Here is a 15918-nt window from a genome sequence, read left to right on the forward strand (position 1 = left end):
CCTTCCCAACGGAGCACAGCACTCCAGACCCAGAGAGGTACCAGTGCTGCCAGATCTCATCAACTGCAAAGGAGGAAACTCTGAATATTTTAATGTTCAATATAGAATCATGAAAACACAGACTGGTTTGGTTGGAAGACCATCTAGTTCCAACCCCCTGCCATGTGCAGGGACACCTTTCACTGGAGCAGGTTGCTCAGAGCTCCATCCAACCTGGCATTGGACACTTCCAGGGATGGGGCATCCACAGCTTCTCTGGGCAACCTGTGCTAGGGCTTCGCCACCCTCACAGCCAAGAATTTCTTCCTAATATCTAATCTAAGTCTCTTTTCTGTTAGTTTGAAGCTGTTCCCCCTTGTCCTGTCTCTTATTTTCATGAGTGATCTGATGGGATGAAGTGTACCCTGATGAAGTTTGTCAGTGATACCAAACTCCTTGGGGAAACAGACCCTTTGGAAGGCAGAGCCATCCTGCAGGAAGACCTGGACAGACTGGAAGGGTGAGCTAACAGGAACCTCATGGAGTTCAACAAGGACTTGCACCTGTGAAACATAATCCAGGAGCACAGCACAGACTGGGATCTGGGTCTGGAGAGCAGCTCTGTGGGAAGGGACCCAGGGATCCTGGTGGGAGCAGCTGTGGCTGAATGATGGGCTGCACCAAAGGGGAATCACCAGTGGAGATAAATCAATCCTTATCCCCCTTCACTCAGCCCTTGCCAGGCCACACCTCAAATATTGTGTCTAGTTTTGCCACACATTATGCAAAAAAAGATGTGAACAGGCTGGAGAGGGTCCAGAGAAGGGCCATAAAAACAACCCAAACACTGGGAAGCTGCTCTGTGTGGAATGGCTGAGAAAGCTCAGTCAGTTCATCCCTGAGAAAAAATGCTTAGGGGAGACCTTTCCTCAGTGTTCCAGTATTTAATGGGTGGCTTCAAAAACTATGGAGACTCCCTTTGTACAAGGAATCACTGTTATTTATGCTGAGTTTATGTGGAGAAGCTGAGGGAGCTCAGCCTGGAGAAAAGGTGGCTCAGAGGGGACCTTCTTGCTCTCTACAACTCCCTGCCAGAAGTGGGGAGCCAAGTGGGGTTGGTTCATTCTCACAGGGAACAAGGGACAGAACAAGAGAAAACGGCCTCAAGTTGTGCTGAAGGAGATTTACCTTGGCTATTAGGGAGAAATTCTTCAATGAAAGAGTTGTGAAGCACTGGAACAGGCTGTCCAGGGAAGTGGTGGAACCACCATGCGGGGAAGTGTTCAAAAAATGTGTGAAGTGGTACTTAGAGACACGGTGTAATGGTGAACATGGCAGTGGTGGTGTTGATGTTGGACTTGATAATCTTTAAGGTCTTTTCCAACTTTAATGATTCCATAATTCCAGTTGCTGGTGTGCCATCAAATCCCACCGGGTTCTTCTCGATTCCTTTCCCAAGCACCCACCTGTGCAAGGCCAAGAGAGGTAATCAACATTCCACTCCAGCCTCACAGGGCATCACCCCTCAGGGCATCCCCCCAAGCCCCAGAGACCACTTGAAACCCCCCAGGTCATCCCCTGAGTGCCCTGAGCCCCTCAGTCCATCCCTTGAATCCCTCAGTCCCTGAGTGCCTTGAGCCCCTCAGGGCACCCCCTGAGCTCCCCCAGCTCCTCAGGACATTCCCAGAGCCCCTCAGGGCACTCTGAAGCCCTTGAGCTCCTCAGGGCATTCCTTGAGTCCCTCAGGACACCCTCTAAACCCCTCGAGCCGCTCAGGACATCCCTTAAGTTCCTCAGGGCACCCTCCAAACCCCTTCAGGGCATTCCTTGAGTTCCTCAGGGCACCCTCTGAACCCCTCGAGCCCCTCAGGGCACACTCTGAACTCCTTAAGTCCCTCAGGGAACCCTCTGAGCCCCTCAGCAGCACAGCCCTCACAGGACCTTCCAGTCCCCCCGCCCCTCTCCCGCCGTGTGCCCGTCCGCGCCCACCCACGCGCGGCCCCTTTAAGAGCGCGGCCCCTTTAAGAGCGCGGCCCCTTTAAGAGCGCGGCCCCTTTAAGAGCGCGGCCCCTTTAAGAGCGCGGCCCCGCCCCCTCCCCGCGGTCGCTGCCGGGGCCGCTGCTGACAACAAGATGGCGGCGGCGGCTGGTCCGGCGGGCGGTGAGAGCCGCGTGTTGGGCTACAGCCTGCACCGCTGGAGCAGCTTCTCCTCCACGTACCTGCCCGAGTGAGTGCCGCCACCGGCGCCGCGCCCGGGACGCGCTCCGGGCTTCCTTCTGGGGGTGGCCGGGCGGCTGGGCCTGCGCGGGGCCTGCGCTGCGGCCTGCGGGGGGAGGCGGTGGCGGGGGGAGAGGGAGCGCAGCTGCGTATGAGGGAGGGTCTGTGCGGCAGAGTCTGGGGGGTTGTGCAGAGTTTTGGGAGCTGTGTGTGTGGCGGGGGGTTGTACAGCAGAGTTTGAGGATCTGTGTGAGAGCGAGTCTGTACAGCAGAGTTTGGGTGGACTGTGTGTGACAGAGGATATGTATACCAGAGATTGGGGGTTTATGCAGAGTTTTGGGTGTCTGTGTATGAGGAAGGGCTTGTACAGCAGCGTTTGGTTGGACTGTGTGCGAGAGAGGATCTGTATACCAGAGTTTAGGAAGTTGTGCAGAGTTTGGGGGGCCTGTCTGTGATGCAGTATCTGTACAGCAGAGTTTGAGTGGGTTGTGTGTGAGTTAGGATCTGCATAGCAAAGTTCGGGGGGTTTGTAAAGAGTTTTGGGGGGCTTATGTGTGAACAAGGGTCTGTACAGCAGAGTATGGGGGGCTGTGTGTGAGAGAGAATCTGTATAGGAGAGGTTGGGGGGGGTTGTGCAGAGTTTTGGGGGGCTGTGTGTGAGGGAGGGTGTACATATCAGGGTATGTGGGGCTGTAGAGCAGAATTTGGGGGGCTGTATGTGAGGAATGGTCTGTACAGCAGGATTTGGGGGGCCGTGAATGAAGGGGGGTCTGTACAGCAGGATTTGGGGGGCTGTATGTGAGGAATGGTCTGTACAGCAGGATTTGGGGGTCTGTATGTGAGGAATGGTCTGTACAGCAGGATTTGGGGGGCTGTATGTGAGGAATGGTCTGTACAGCAGGATTTGGGGGGCCGTGAGTGAAGGGGGGTCTGTACAGCAGGATTTGGGGGGCTGTATGTGAGGGGACGTCTCTATAGCTGGGTTTAGGGGGCTGTATGTGAGGGGGTCTCTATAGCTGGGTTTAGGGGGCTGTGTGTGAGGGGGGTCTCTATAGGGTTTGGAGGGAGCTGTGTATGAGGAGGGATCTGTATTGGAGAATTGGGGGACATTGTGTGAGGAAGGTCTGTACAGCAGAGTTTGGGGGGCTGTGTGTGAGGAAAGTCTGTACAGCAGAGTTTGGGGGGCTGTGTGTGAGGAAGGTCTGTACAGCAGAGTTTGGGGGGCTGTGTGTGAGGAAGGTCTGTACAGCAGAGTTTGGGGGGCTGTGTGTGAGGAAGGTCTGTACAGCAGAGTTTGGGGGGCTGAGTGTCAGGGAAGGTCTGTACAGCAGAGTTTGAGGGGCTGAGTGTCAGGGAAGGTCTGTACAGCAGAGTTTGAGGGGCTGAGTGTCAGGGAAGGTCTGTACAGCAGTTTGGGGGACTCTGAGAGGGGCTCTGCACAACAGGGTTTAGAGGGGCTTTGAGGGATGGTCTTTACAGCAGAATTAGGGGGTTCTGAGTATGAGGGGGTCTGTAGAGCAGGTGTGGGGGTCTTTACAACAGGGTTGGGGGACTTTGTGTGGATTTGTATTGCAGGGTTGTGTGTGTGTAGGGGGTGTTACAGCAAGGTTTGGGGGGCTGTGTGTGAGGCAGGGTCTGTACAGCAGAATTGGGGGCAGAAGGTGCTTGAAGGGGGTTCATGGGAAGGGTTGAGCCCATCACTGGGTTGTGTTTGGGGAAGGAAGTGGATGTTGAGGAGATTTGGGGCCAAGGAGGTTGTGTGGGGCAGAGGGTCTGGGCTGCAGGTTTGGGGTGGTACGTGGGGAGGGCCTGGAGGGTCAGGTTTGGGAGGGCTGGAGCACCAGGGATGGGCAGGGAAAAGGTGCACCTAAGGAGGTGAAGCTGACCATGGATTTGGGAGCAGAACAGGGAAGAACGTGTGTGGGAGAGGCAGGTCAGTCACCGGGTGAAACGGGGAGAAGGGTCAGTGCCCTCCCTCCCTTGCCCTGCAGGTGAGGGGCTGTCAGGTGCCTGTGGGCTGTGCTGTTTGGCAGCTGGGTGTCCTCTCCTGCCCCTGACCTCTGGAATGCTGGGCTGCGTCACCTGCTCTGTGTGGTTTCAGGGGACAGGGGTCACTTGCCTTCCTGCCTTTGGGAATTCGGGGGTTGGCAGGAGGAGGCTGGAGCTGTGCTTTGCAGCCATCGGTTTGTGCTGGTGTTGTACTGCCCTGACTCCCTCCTCAGTGGCAGAGTTGGCTCCGTGGCATCCACCTACAGCCTGTTAAACTCCTCCAGTGACTGACAGTGAAGTTTGGAGTGCCCGCAGTGAGTTTAGGTGTAATAGTTTCAATAACACCTTTTAGATAAGCCAGCTTTGGTCTGGAATTTGGGAGGAGCGACAGGATCACAGGACAACTGGGTCATCGTGGGTTGTAGAGCCTCATCTGATCATCGATTGTGCTGCATTTACTGACCTTTGATTGATGTATCCTGAGCTCACCCGCTCTCAACAAGTGGCAGAGTTGCCTTAGTTGTTAATTATTAATGTCCTCAATTATCTCCACTTCCCAAAATTAAGCAAATCTTTGAAAAGTTTTTGAACTGAACTCCTTGTTGATGTATCTTTCTGTGTATTTGCTTTGTTAGATATGAAAAAGAACTGGATTCTTTCCTAATTGATAATCTTTGGTGATAATTAAGTAATCCCATCTTTCTTGTTAAAACAACTTGATGGCTCTTTCAGGTCTCTGATCATCTTGTTATTTCTCCCAGCATTTCTGGCTTTTAACTTTGTATCAAAGTGTTGTTCCCCGAGCAGAAGGGTGACAGTCCATTATTGATCTCACTGATGAGATACAGAGAGTGTTGTCTCTCTCCTCGGTGCTCCTTTCCAAGGCTCCCATTAGTCCCTTTCCCTCCAGACCCGTGTCAGGAATTAATGTTCACGTGGCATCCGCAGTGCTGCCCAAAGTCCTTCATGTCATTGCCTTCCCTGATACAATTCCAATTCCTATAGGAGGGTGGGTGTTTTCCAAAGCATGACCTTGCATTTGGCTGTTTTTAAGATGTTGTTGAGAAGTGCTTATCATCAGTGGAAACAATTTTATCGGTTTTCCAGCAGCGTAATCCCAGCGCTGGGGTTGTTCTCCGGCATGCTGACCTTGGTCTGAGGAATGCTGGTCCTGATGTGCTGTCTGCTATGAAAGTTTGGGGTTTGTTTGCTGATTTTCAGTTCCCATGGTGTGAGAGGCAGCTTGAATGCAGTCTGAAATGGAAAGGAGAGGCTGTGATTTAACATTACACTCTCAAAAAGAGAAAATGTGTAAAGAAACATGAGAGGGTGTTTTTTGTGGGGGGAATGGAGTGAAGGGTGAAAACTTGAAAACTGCAGGAGCAGGAACATAAAACACCGTGGGATGGGCATACAGGTAGAGCTAAAACTTGTTTTAGTGTTTGATATGAGGAACAGAACGATGGTTGTCTGGAAGGACTCAATCTTAGACATGTTTCCCATGATATTGGGAATTCTGGTTATGCTGTAGTTTAAAGTTTGAGTAAGTTTTCTAGTCTAGCTATGAAGAAACCACTTTAACCTTGGAGTGGAAGAGACTCTGCGCTCTCATGAATGTTGGAATGAATAACAACTTACTCAGTATTGTTGCCTGTTGTTGGGAGTTGTGGCATTGCAGGCAAAGTGCTTGTGGGAAAGGAGCAGGTGGCTTGTCAGCTAAGCATGATTTAAACACACTTCTTAAGTAGTTCTATGGTTTTAAATGTAAAAGAAATATAAAACTAATCACTGCTGACCAGGGAAGAAATTAGATGTCTTGTGACTTGTATCTCATCTGATGCTGAACTGGCCCTGAAACTTTTCAGAGCACTGAAATCACCTGATAACTGCTCTTTTTAATAAAAAAAAGCCTAAACAAAAGAAAACAAAACCAGAAGTGTTTTTCAAAGGCCTTTCTGGTCATGCTCTAGTTGAGATCAATAGTCCATGAAAAAATACCAGTTTTCCTGCAATGACACAGAAGCTTCCTCTGGTGAGTCCTGGTGTGTCTCCTCTGGCATTTGATGGGAATTGATGCTGGATTCAGTTTCTGACTGTTTTACCAGGACTCCAGCTACCTGCATGTTTGCAGAGACCTTTCCAAACTTTAGGTGAGGGTTGTCCTTCTTGAGTCTGCCAAGGAATCGTTCTCTTGTTTTTCAAACCGCTGGAATTGTCCTCTTGGCTTGTCCAGCAGGAACACTGACTTGGATATTTACTTTAAAAACTCTGTGGGTAGAAGTGGAAGAGTTAGTCTGGTAATAGTGGCTGGCTTGGTCTGCCTTGAGGGGAGGTTTTGCCTTTGGGAAGAAAGTTGATCCAAGAGGAAATTTGCTGTTGAAATGTCTGGTGTTTCCGGAGCTGTGCAGAGGCACCAGTGCACTGAGAGCTTTCAGCTCAACCCAGCACGTTGCTTGAGACTCCTCCATCCAATCCTTTCCTTGCCCCTCATTCCCAAAGGAATGGAGCTGCTGGGAGGCTGCTCCACAGGGAACCAGCCCACGGATTCTCCACCACTACAGTGGCTTTGCAGGAGGGACACAAATGAGTGCTGGTGCTTTTTGCCAAGCACTGAGAGAGGGAGCCTTGGCATTTATTCCACTCTCCCTTCTGCTGGAAGTGATGACCTCTGTCACTTGTTTTTTTTGGATAAGGAGGGAATAAACAGTTTATAGAAGGTAATGTCACCTTTGTTCAAGCTTCAGTATTTTTTATGGTAGGGAAGAGAACCAAAAGCTTTTGCTCTGCATTCTGAGAGGACCATTTTATATCCTGATTTTTCAGTAGTCTGTTTTTGCACCTACTGCAGTTTGAAATTCCTTCTGAGCTGAGTAAGAGCTGAAGAGCTGTGCAGTGACAGTCCTGCACCCTTTTCTATTCCCAAATTGCTGTATCCAAGGACCCTGGTTCCTGGTGGGGGCATCAGACTTGTGACTGTATTTTGTATTTGGCTGATATGCACTCTGGTCCTTCTGTCTTTGTTCTGTAGAGCTGAAATCACATTTCAGAGACCAGCAAGAGCTTTTTGCTGTGTTACACTGGTCACATACCTTTGTGAGGAAGTTTAATCCCATTTCTGTTGCTCAGTTCTTTAGAATCATTTAGGTTTTCCTGTATAGAATATCTGTAGAGGAAGATCAGTATATTTGCTAGGTTTGACTTTAGGATTTTTAATTGGTGTTGTGGTTTGTTTTTTTTTTGTGCTAAGGTGGTTATTAAGAATACAAATTGTTTGGTTTCTTAGCTGATAATTAAATACCATTTGCAGCCTCCTAATTGGTGTCACTTTTCCACTCATTTTTATCTATTTCACAGTGGAACTTCAGTTCTGAAGATTCCAGTCTCTTCCAATCTGACACCACTAGTGTCAAATGCTGAAGGCTGGATGACTCTGTTGTCCCTTTCCTAGAAAGTCTCTTTGACCAGGGAAAGATCCAGCTGATTTGTTAAAATGCACTTAAATTAATTCTGTATTTTTGCTGATTTTCTGCATTTCCATCAAACCAGGGCAAGGAAACTTAGTCAAAGATACTTTGATGGTAAAATATGAGTGACTCATAGACTTTAAGTGAGAAAGCAATTTTTTTTTGGCTTTCTAGTTATGAGGATGTGACTGCAAGTTCCTGGCCAGTTTAAAATGTGCTGTGTATTGTGTTTACTCTGGAAGAGATGTGCTCTCCTGTGCTTTCAAATCTAAGGTCCTGCAAAACATTAGTAAGAAGTGCTGAGAATTTGTGTGACAAACTTTTTGGGGCAAAGTCCATAAGGATTAAAAAAAAATCCAGGGCAAAACCAACCAACCAACCAAAAACTCCCAGAAAATAACCTGAATTTCAGCTCTCCTGTTCTCCGAGGTGTCTGTAATAGGAAAAAACATGAGTTTGTGACCAGTGGAAGGAGGTTCTCACTTTCCCCTCCTGCCACGTGAAACTGATGACTCAGATCTGCACCTTGGAGGTTCATAAATCTTCTTGAAGACCCTCATGGTCAAGCTGAGATAAGTCATGACTAATGAAAAGGTTTATTTTTACAAATCTGTTCCCTGAGCCCAAGCTCTGTTTCCCTGATGAGTTGAGGATACCCTGCTGAGGCCACGGCAGTTTAAAACCACCTAAACCAGACCCAAACGATGGGCTAGTTGTAGAACTGTGACTTTTGGAGTTTTTTTTCACAAACAAGCATTAATGTAGTTTTTTCAGCTTAAATTGTCAGTATTTATAGCTTTATTTGAGTATTTGATGTAGCAAATTCACTTTCCTCATTGTAACTGCTTTGCCTTTAGATATGGGAGGGTGAGTGGGCTCAGGGTCTGGCACTGTAACTGCTGAACCTTTAAATATTGATCAGTGCTTCCAGCATTTCCTAAAATGAGCTGGGAATGCAAACCCTGCCTAATGCAGGAGCTGCCCCACTCTGTTCCCCTCTGCTGAACCCTCTGCATAGAAACATTCTCTGTTCTCCTTCTTACTCTTCTCAGTGGCCAGTGGAAAATATTTTTTCCCCCTGCTTGTTTGCATGGATTTTCTGGATGTTTCTGGACAATCTCATGTTCTGACAGGCATTTTCCCCTTGTTTACATCACTTCTGCAGCCTGGGATTTTTCTCTGGAAGCTGAAATTCAGTTCTTACAGAGCAAAATATTTCTGTGGAACATAAAGCTGCCTGGAGATTGGACACACAAGTATGAGGTGCTTCTCTGGTGTCTGATAAGGGGAATTAGCGAGAAAGAAAAATGTCAGAGAGGTGAAGGGAGTGAAAAAAAAATCACAAAATGCTGACTTTATGATAAATTATGATACCTCTTGCTTCCCTTCCCAGGTGGAAGCACAAGTGCTGTAGTACGAGAAGAACTCTCCAGGCTCAAGTTAAAATATAGACATTACTTAAGAGATGAGACAGTTTTACTCACTGGCAGAAGGATGAAGGTGAAATGCTAATTGCTCAGGTTCCCTGGTGTGACCAAGCTGGCAGAACCTGTATTGGATGTTCCACCTATTCTGGGATGGCATTTTCCAGGAACATTAAGAATGTAAAATTTTCATGGGAGGTGTTAACATCATCAGATTATGGATCATTTGCTTTGTATGTGGCTGTATAGTCTGTGAGTTTAATAAAAGTTTTCCAGCTCCTGATGACTAATTACTGGGTTAAAGACTAAAACACTCTGTGAAATAGAGTTTTCCTGGGGATAAGTGTCATTACTCAGACATCATGTCCAGTCTGTTTGATTTATTTTTTGTCATGGCAAAGAATACAGTGTCTAATTCTGCACATTCATCATGTTCCAAATCAAGCCAGTGCCTGCCTTTGACTGCATCTTAATATAAACTTGTAAAATCAAATGTAGTTTTGTTTTTTTGCCTGTTGAATTTTGGAGGAAGAGTGAACTGTAAGCTCAGCTGGGCCTGAATTCCATAATACCCCAGTTACTGGAAGGAGAGGAGGGAGCACTGAAGATGTAGAGTGGTTATCGCTTTAGGTAGTTGCTGTTTCAGTCATTACTTGAAACTCAGTGTGCATAATCATTCAGAAATTATTTCCTGGATCACTTTGACTCAAGGAGCACAGCCATCTATTTGGTTGAGTTCAGCAGCCTGCACAGCTGGGTTTGATGCAGCAGCAGAGAGGTGGCAGCCCTTGCTCCTCCTCTGCTGGCGTGGTTTGTGTTCCTGGCAAATGACAGGAGCTTCACCAGGGAGAAAAACTGGGCACTGGTGTCCCAGTTCAGCAGCTGGGACCAGTTTATCCCTGTGTGGGTGTGCCCAAAGCTGGGTGTTCTCCACCCTCTGGGCCATTGCCCAGAACTGTTCCCAATGGCCCATTGGCAGCAGCTGCCCAGGGCACAGCTGAGCCCTCAGGCTGGGAGCTGGCTGGGAAAGAAGCCTGGCAGAGGAGCTGGGAGAACTGCCCTGCAGGGAGTCCTTGGCACCTCCACACCCACCTGAGGGCTCAGCTCTGCTCAGGGGCCAGCAATGATTCCAAACTCCCCCCTGACTCCCAGAGTCAGATCCCCCAGTGTGGAACTCCCTGCCCTGGGGGAGGCACTGGGGGCTCCCACCCAAACCTGAGGGGATGGAATCTTGGGCTTTGGGGACCTCTGGGACCACTGGTTGGATGCAGAGGAGGAGCAGACCCTGGCCAGGAGGAGCCCCCCACTCTGCCCAGACTGTGCCATCATCTGCACCAACAGGTTTGTCCCTTCCTTTTGCTTTGGCCTCGGGGGAACCACGTGGGGCTCAGCACAGGGGCCACCAAACCCCCCTGTGTTTGTGCCCCAGGACACTGGGTCATACTGCTGTTTTTTTGTGGGTTAAACCCAATTTTCTCTTTGTGCCATTGCATTTATTGTGATATTGTTATTAAATTGTAACTCTGACTTATAATCTCTCGTGTGTTGGGTTCATTTCTCCTGCCTGTTTACCTTTAAACCAGCACAACTGGGCACTTGGAATTTGCTGCTGTTTCCCTTGGTCTTCCCTGCCTTTCCTCCCGAGGCTGCTGGGTCCATAATGTCACTCTGGAACTCTGGGAAGGTGCCTGAACAAACACTGAGCTCTGTTAGGACATGACCTGTGTTTTTCTGGAATGCTTCTCTGTCAGTACACACTTTAAGCAGCAGTTCCTCTTATGGTAGCTAAATTTAAATACCAATTTCCTAGCATGTTCTGCACTTGAAAATTGTACTAGTAAAGAGATGGTCTTAACACAGAGCGCTAAAATGGAAGGGAAAAATTTGAATTAGGTAAATTGACCTGTGAGTAAGGAATTGCTGAATGAGTTCCCACTCTGCTCTTTCATGATGGTTGCTAACTTCCCCTTTTTTGTCTCCTTAAAAACCTGCTTTTGGGTACAGGGTGTGGAAACTGCCAAATATGAAAGTAATGTTGGCTTGGGAACTGCTGTCCCTTCAGCATGAATTATGTATATTGCCCCAAAATAAGGAATTGTTCTATAATGTAGCTCCAGGGGCAAATGTTTCACTTGTAATGCATTTCCCAAAAACCCCAGCTCTTAACAGGCTTCTTTATTTTATATACTTATATATACACACACTTCTTTATTTTCCCAGCTCAATATTTTGGTTTTGCATTCCTTGAGTTAATGAGAGAACCTTAATTTTGAAAGGAAAGCTGTCAAGGTTGTCCCACCTGGAACCAGGAGGTGTTTTCTGTAGAGTTTTGATGGAAAAATCTCCAACCCTGATGTCAGTTTGTTCTTGAGGAGGGTTCAGTCTGTTTTGTTGAACAGTCTGCTTTAAATTCTTTCACAGGCATCAGTTTTTTGGGTGAACTTTTACTGGGTGTGCTGATGAATATTAAAGATGTGTTTATGGCTTACATTAAATAGCAATGTATATCTTTACATGTAATCACTTAGTCTGGTTTTGTGGCTTCCCCTGAGTGGAAATATTACTAATATTGTGGCATGTAAGAGCATCCCTGCAAGGTTGTGAAATCCTGGAAGGCCCAAATCTACTTCCTGGCCTTCCTTAAATTTTTCCATATGTGCTTTAGTCAAGTGAAAATCCTCCACTGGGGTTGTGATGCTTCCAAAACTCAGCCCAGGGTATTTGTGTAGACATTTCTATCCTCTAATCATCTTGGAAAGGATCTGTCCCTTCCCAGGAAAATGCTTTTGGCAGTGAGAAGTGAGCACTGTGCAATGTGCTGCTCCACCAGAACTGGGGAAGTTTTGGAAAGCTGAAGTTCTGTGGCTTTTCTGGTGATTGGCAGTAGAAATCCCCACACTACCTAAACAATTTTTCCAGCACGATATGAGATTGTTTTATGAAGGAAAACTGAAATTTGTTTTTAAGTGGTTGTGGCTGTTGGTTTTTTTTGAACTCTGGCAAATTGTGCTCCAATATTTTATCTGTTGTCTACAAATCCAATCAGCTGAAGAATGTAATCTCTTCATCTTTTTTCTTGACTATCAAAGGGCAGAATTCCTGCTATTCTTGGTGTTTTTATTAAGCCAGGGATTTATTTCTACTCAGGGAGCCTCCTCAGACCTCACCTAGGCCAAGTTAAAAGGCTGAATTTGAAATATCCTTGTGTCTTGGGCATGTCCAAATGAACACTGATTATGAAATGGGTAAAAGATACTGGGCCAGATGATTTTATAATCACTAAGTTCCCTTCAGGGAGTTCCAGACAGTGCTGAGGTCACCTCTGAGCCTCCTCTTCTCCAGGCTAAACACCCCCAGCTCCCTCAGCCTCTCCCCACAGCACTTGTGCTCCAGTCCCTTCTCCAGCCTCGTTGCTCTTCTCTGGCCCCGCTCCAGCCCCTCAATCTCTTTCCTCAACTGAGGGACCCAGAACTGAACACTGGCATTCTAAATTATTTTCATATTAAAAAGCAGATAAAGTACATGGAAAAATTTCATTTTTGTGCAGGAGGAGAACAAACCTTGGTGATTTTTCAAGCTTAAATGTTCTCAGCATCACTACCAGTTCAGTTGCATCTAAACTGTAATCCCTAAATTTTGGGTCAGTGAGGCTGGTATTCATCTGTGATGCCTGAAGTTACTGTGGGTACCAATGAATAAGCCTGACTTTATTCTATCTCCAGTTTGTTTTTCCACTGTGTTAACACTGATATTCCCAGCCTGGAGCTGGATTTGGACCTCCCAGGGTGTGATACAGTCAAAAGTTTAATCTGTGATTTAGGGTTGTTGAGTGTCACTGGAATAGAAGTTGCTTACCGGGCTCTGATAACTTGGAAGTGACCTCAGGTTGTGCCAGGGCAGGTTTAGATTGGATATCAGGAAGAGTTGCTTCTCCAAAAGGGTTGTCAAGCCCTGGAACTGTTCATGGAAGTGGAGTCACCTTTCTTAGAGGGATTTTAAAGACTTCATTGGGAACACAGTTTACTGGTGGACTTGGCAGTGCTGGGGGAATGGTTGGACTTGGTGATTTTGGAGATCTTTTCCCACCCCAAACACTTCTATGACTTCCTGGGAATTCACTGCACTGCTGCAATTTTAGTCATTATGGGTAACATTTAATTCTTGGTGTGTCAGGAGGAAGTGGTGATGAATCAAACAGATCTTGGTTAAAGAAGTCTTAATTAGGTAGGGGGGGGTTAAAAACAAACACCTCCTAACTTGCCTTACTGGAATTGTCTGCAACTGTGTCATTTTGCATTTATTAGGAAGCAGTTTGGTTGGCCTGGCAGTGATGAGAGATTGCTTAAAAACCAAAAAGTAAAATGTCAATTGAAAGAAATCATTGAAAAACTGATTTTAATTGAACTATATCTTAGCCAGAGCTAACTAAGACCTAGTTTGTTGTCCAGGATAGTCAGCTGTGATCTAATAAATATATTTCTGTAAGGTGATTTCTAAATCCTGCAGTTTATTTTTGTTATGCTGTACTTGCTAAGCTATTTTATTTTTCAGAGAAGTAAATTTATAATATACTGGCTGATTGTGTGAGACTGCTGAGGAGATGAAGCAAATCTGAGCAGTAACTTTGCAAATCTCACGACAGTGTAATATTTAAAACTACACACTCTTGAACACGCTTAAACTTTGTTTTGCAATACAGGAGGTCCTTCTGTGGGGTTAAGAAATTGGGTTTTAAAAAAGCAACCCCAAAAAACAAGAGCCAAACCCCCAAAAACTTGTTTCCTGAATGGATGTGCATAATAAATTTGGTGAGTTTCAACCAAGACATTTTCATGTCTTTATCCCCTTCTACCATTTTAAGCAGAGAACTCTTCCATTAGGGAGGAGAAAATCTTTGTAACAGAATCTATAAAGGTTTTTCTGGACTGTTTAAGTGTCAGCCACAGGTTTTCAAACATCTCAGTCAGGTGGTTTGAAACCAGCAATAGTTGCAGTGACTTTCTGGGAGTCGCAGGAGAAAAAAACCAAACCTGTAGTTCTTTCCAGATCCATGGACTTGGTTTGTTTTGGTGGCAAGTTGGGCTTTTTCTTCTGTTTTTCTTGGTTAAGATTGTGTGTACATTCCAGTGTCTGGGCTGGGCAGGAGCATCTCCCTGGATCGTTGTGCTGGCTGGAGTGATGGCTCCACATGCTTCAAATAGTTCATTCACCACGTCTTCCAGTGGCCTGAGTGGAAATCCTACTCCCTGTATTCCAGTTGCTGCGTTCTCCCTGATCTCTTTTGGGATGGCTGTAGGAAAAACTGAAAAAATCATCACATGGAGAACCCCTGGAGCAAAGATTTTGTCTGTTCTCAGTCAGCCTCTGTTTCCCTTGCACTCCAAATGCTTTTTGCAGCAGAATGGCCTGGTACCTCCGGGGTTCTCTAGGACCCCTGTTCATATTCCAAGTGCTCTTCGTGAATTGTGTGCCCCTTCACAGAATCATAGAATGGCTTGGGTTGGAAAAGACCTCCGAGATCATCAAGTCCAACCCTTGGTCCAACTCCAGTCCCTTTACCAGATCATGGCACTCAGTGCCACGGCCAAGCTCAGGTTAAAAACCTCCAGGAATGGGGAATCCCCCCCCTCTCTGGGCAGCCCATTCCAATGCCTGAGCACTCTCTCTGCAAAGAATTTTTTTTCTGCTCTCCAACTTCAATTTCCCCTGGCAGAGCTTGAGCCCATCGTGCCCCCTTGTCCTATTGCTGAGTGCCTGGGAGAAGAGACCAACCCCCACCTGGCCAGAACTTCCCTTCAGGCAGTTCCAGACAGTGCTGAGGTCACCTCTGAGCCTCCTCTTCTCCAGGCTGAACACCCCCAGCTCCCTCAGCCTCTCCCCACAGCACTTGTGCTCCAGTCCCTTCTCCAGCCTCGTTGCTCTTCTCTTCTCACTTGGTTTGGAAGAGACCTCTGAGATCATCAAGTCCAACCCTTGATCCAACCCCACTGTGATCACTCTGGCACTCCGTGCCCTGGGCTGGTGATCACAGTGGGGTTGGATCAAGACTTGTTGGATTCTCTGTCCCTGGAGGTGTTTCAGAGGACACTCAGTGCCACATCCAGTCCCTTCTCCAGCCTCGTTGCTCTTCTCTGGCCCCGCTCCAGCCCCTCAAGCTCTTTCCTGAACTGAGGGGCCCAGAACTGAACACAACACTCAAGGTGTGGCCTCACCACCGCAGAGTTGCTCTCTGAGGAGCCACGTGAATGTGCCAGGCAAAGCGAGTGCTTGGGATTTGTTTATTCTTAAGGACTCATTCCTAAAGTCATGGATTTCTCTAATAGCAGCTTCATGAAAATATTTAGGTTAGATGCAAATTATAGCACCCTTAAACCTAATTTGCAGGATATTCTGCAAAGTCATCTTAGTTCTCCCTCCCCCCAGAGAGCAAAGAAAAACTCTCCCTTAAAGGTTGTCCTGCCTGAACCCGCAGAGCTCTTTGCACAGCGAAGTCCCCAGGCGTGGGGTCATCTCTGTCATTCCAGCAGGGATCAACCATCACTTGGCACAACGGATACGACGGTTTCTGGGATGATAAAGGGAGGAATTATCCACTTCCAGCAGCTGCAATAACAGTGTCTGCCCGGGTAATAAAAAGAACCTTGCCTTGTGCTCTGCCAGGAGGGCTTTTTGCATGGAGCAATCAGAACCATCCACTTATTTAGGGATGGGAACACTTGGAGCAAGGCTGAGCTGTTAATAGCCATGCAGGCAGCCAGGTCAGGAAATGAAGGCACTCCAGTGCTGCCTCTGGACATGGTACTGCCTGTGGAGCAAATAAAATGGCTCCTTCTCCTTCCCTTTTT

The 15918-nt window shown here is 47.2% G+C and overlaps 1 protein-coding gene across 1 annotated transcript in view; it reads left to right on the top strand.

Annotated features, from left to right (window-relative positions):
- The first annotated feature begins 2077 nt into the window (after positions 1–2077).
- MKLN1 (muskelin 1) overlaps positions 2078–15918 on the top strand; it is a 100805-nt gene continuing 86964 nt past the window's right edge. The window contains exon 1 of the mRNA XM_071552878.1: positions 2078–2206. Within this exon, the coding sequence (XP_071408979.1) occupies positions 2112–2206 (95 nt within the window). The 5' untranslated portion in view covers positions 2078–2111. The remainder of the gene's footprint in view (positions 2207–15918) is intronic.

The sequence above is a fragment of the Pithys albifrons genome, chromosome 3, assembly GCF_047495875.1.
Source record: "Pithys albifrons albifrons isolate INPA30051 chromosome 3, PitAlb_v1, whole genome shotgun sequence".
Lineage (NCBI taxonomy): Eukaryota > Metazoa > Chordata > Aves > Passeriformes > Thamnophilidae > Pithys > Pithys albifrons.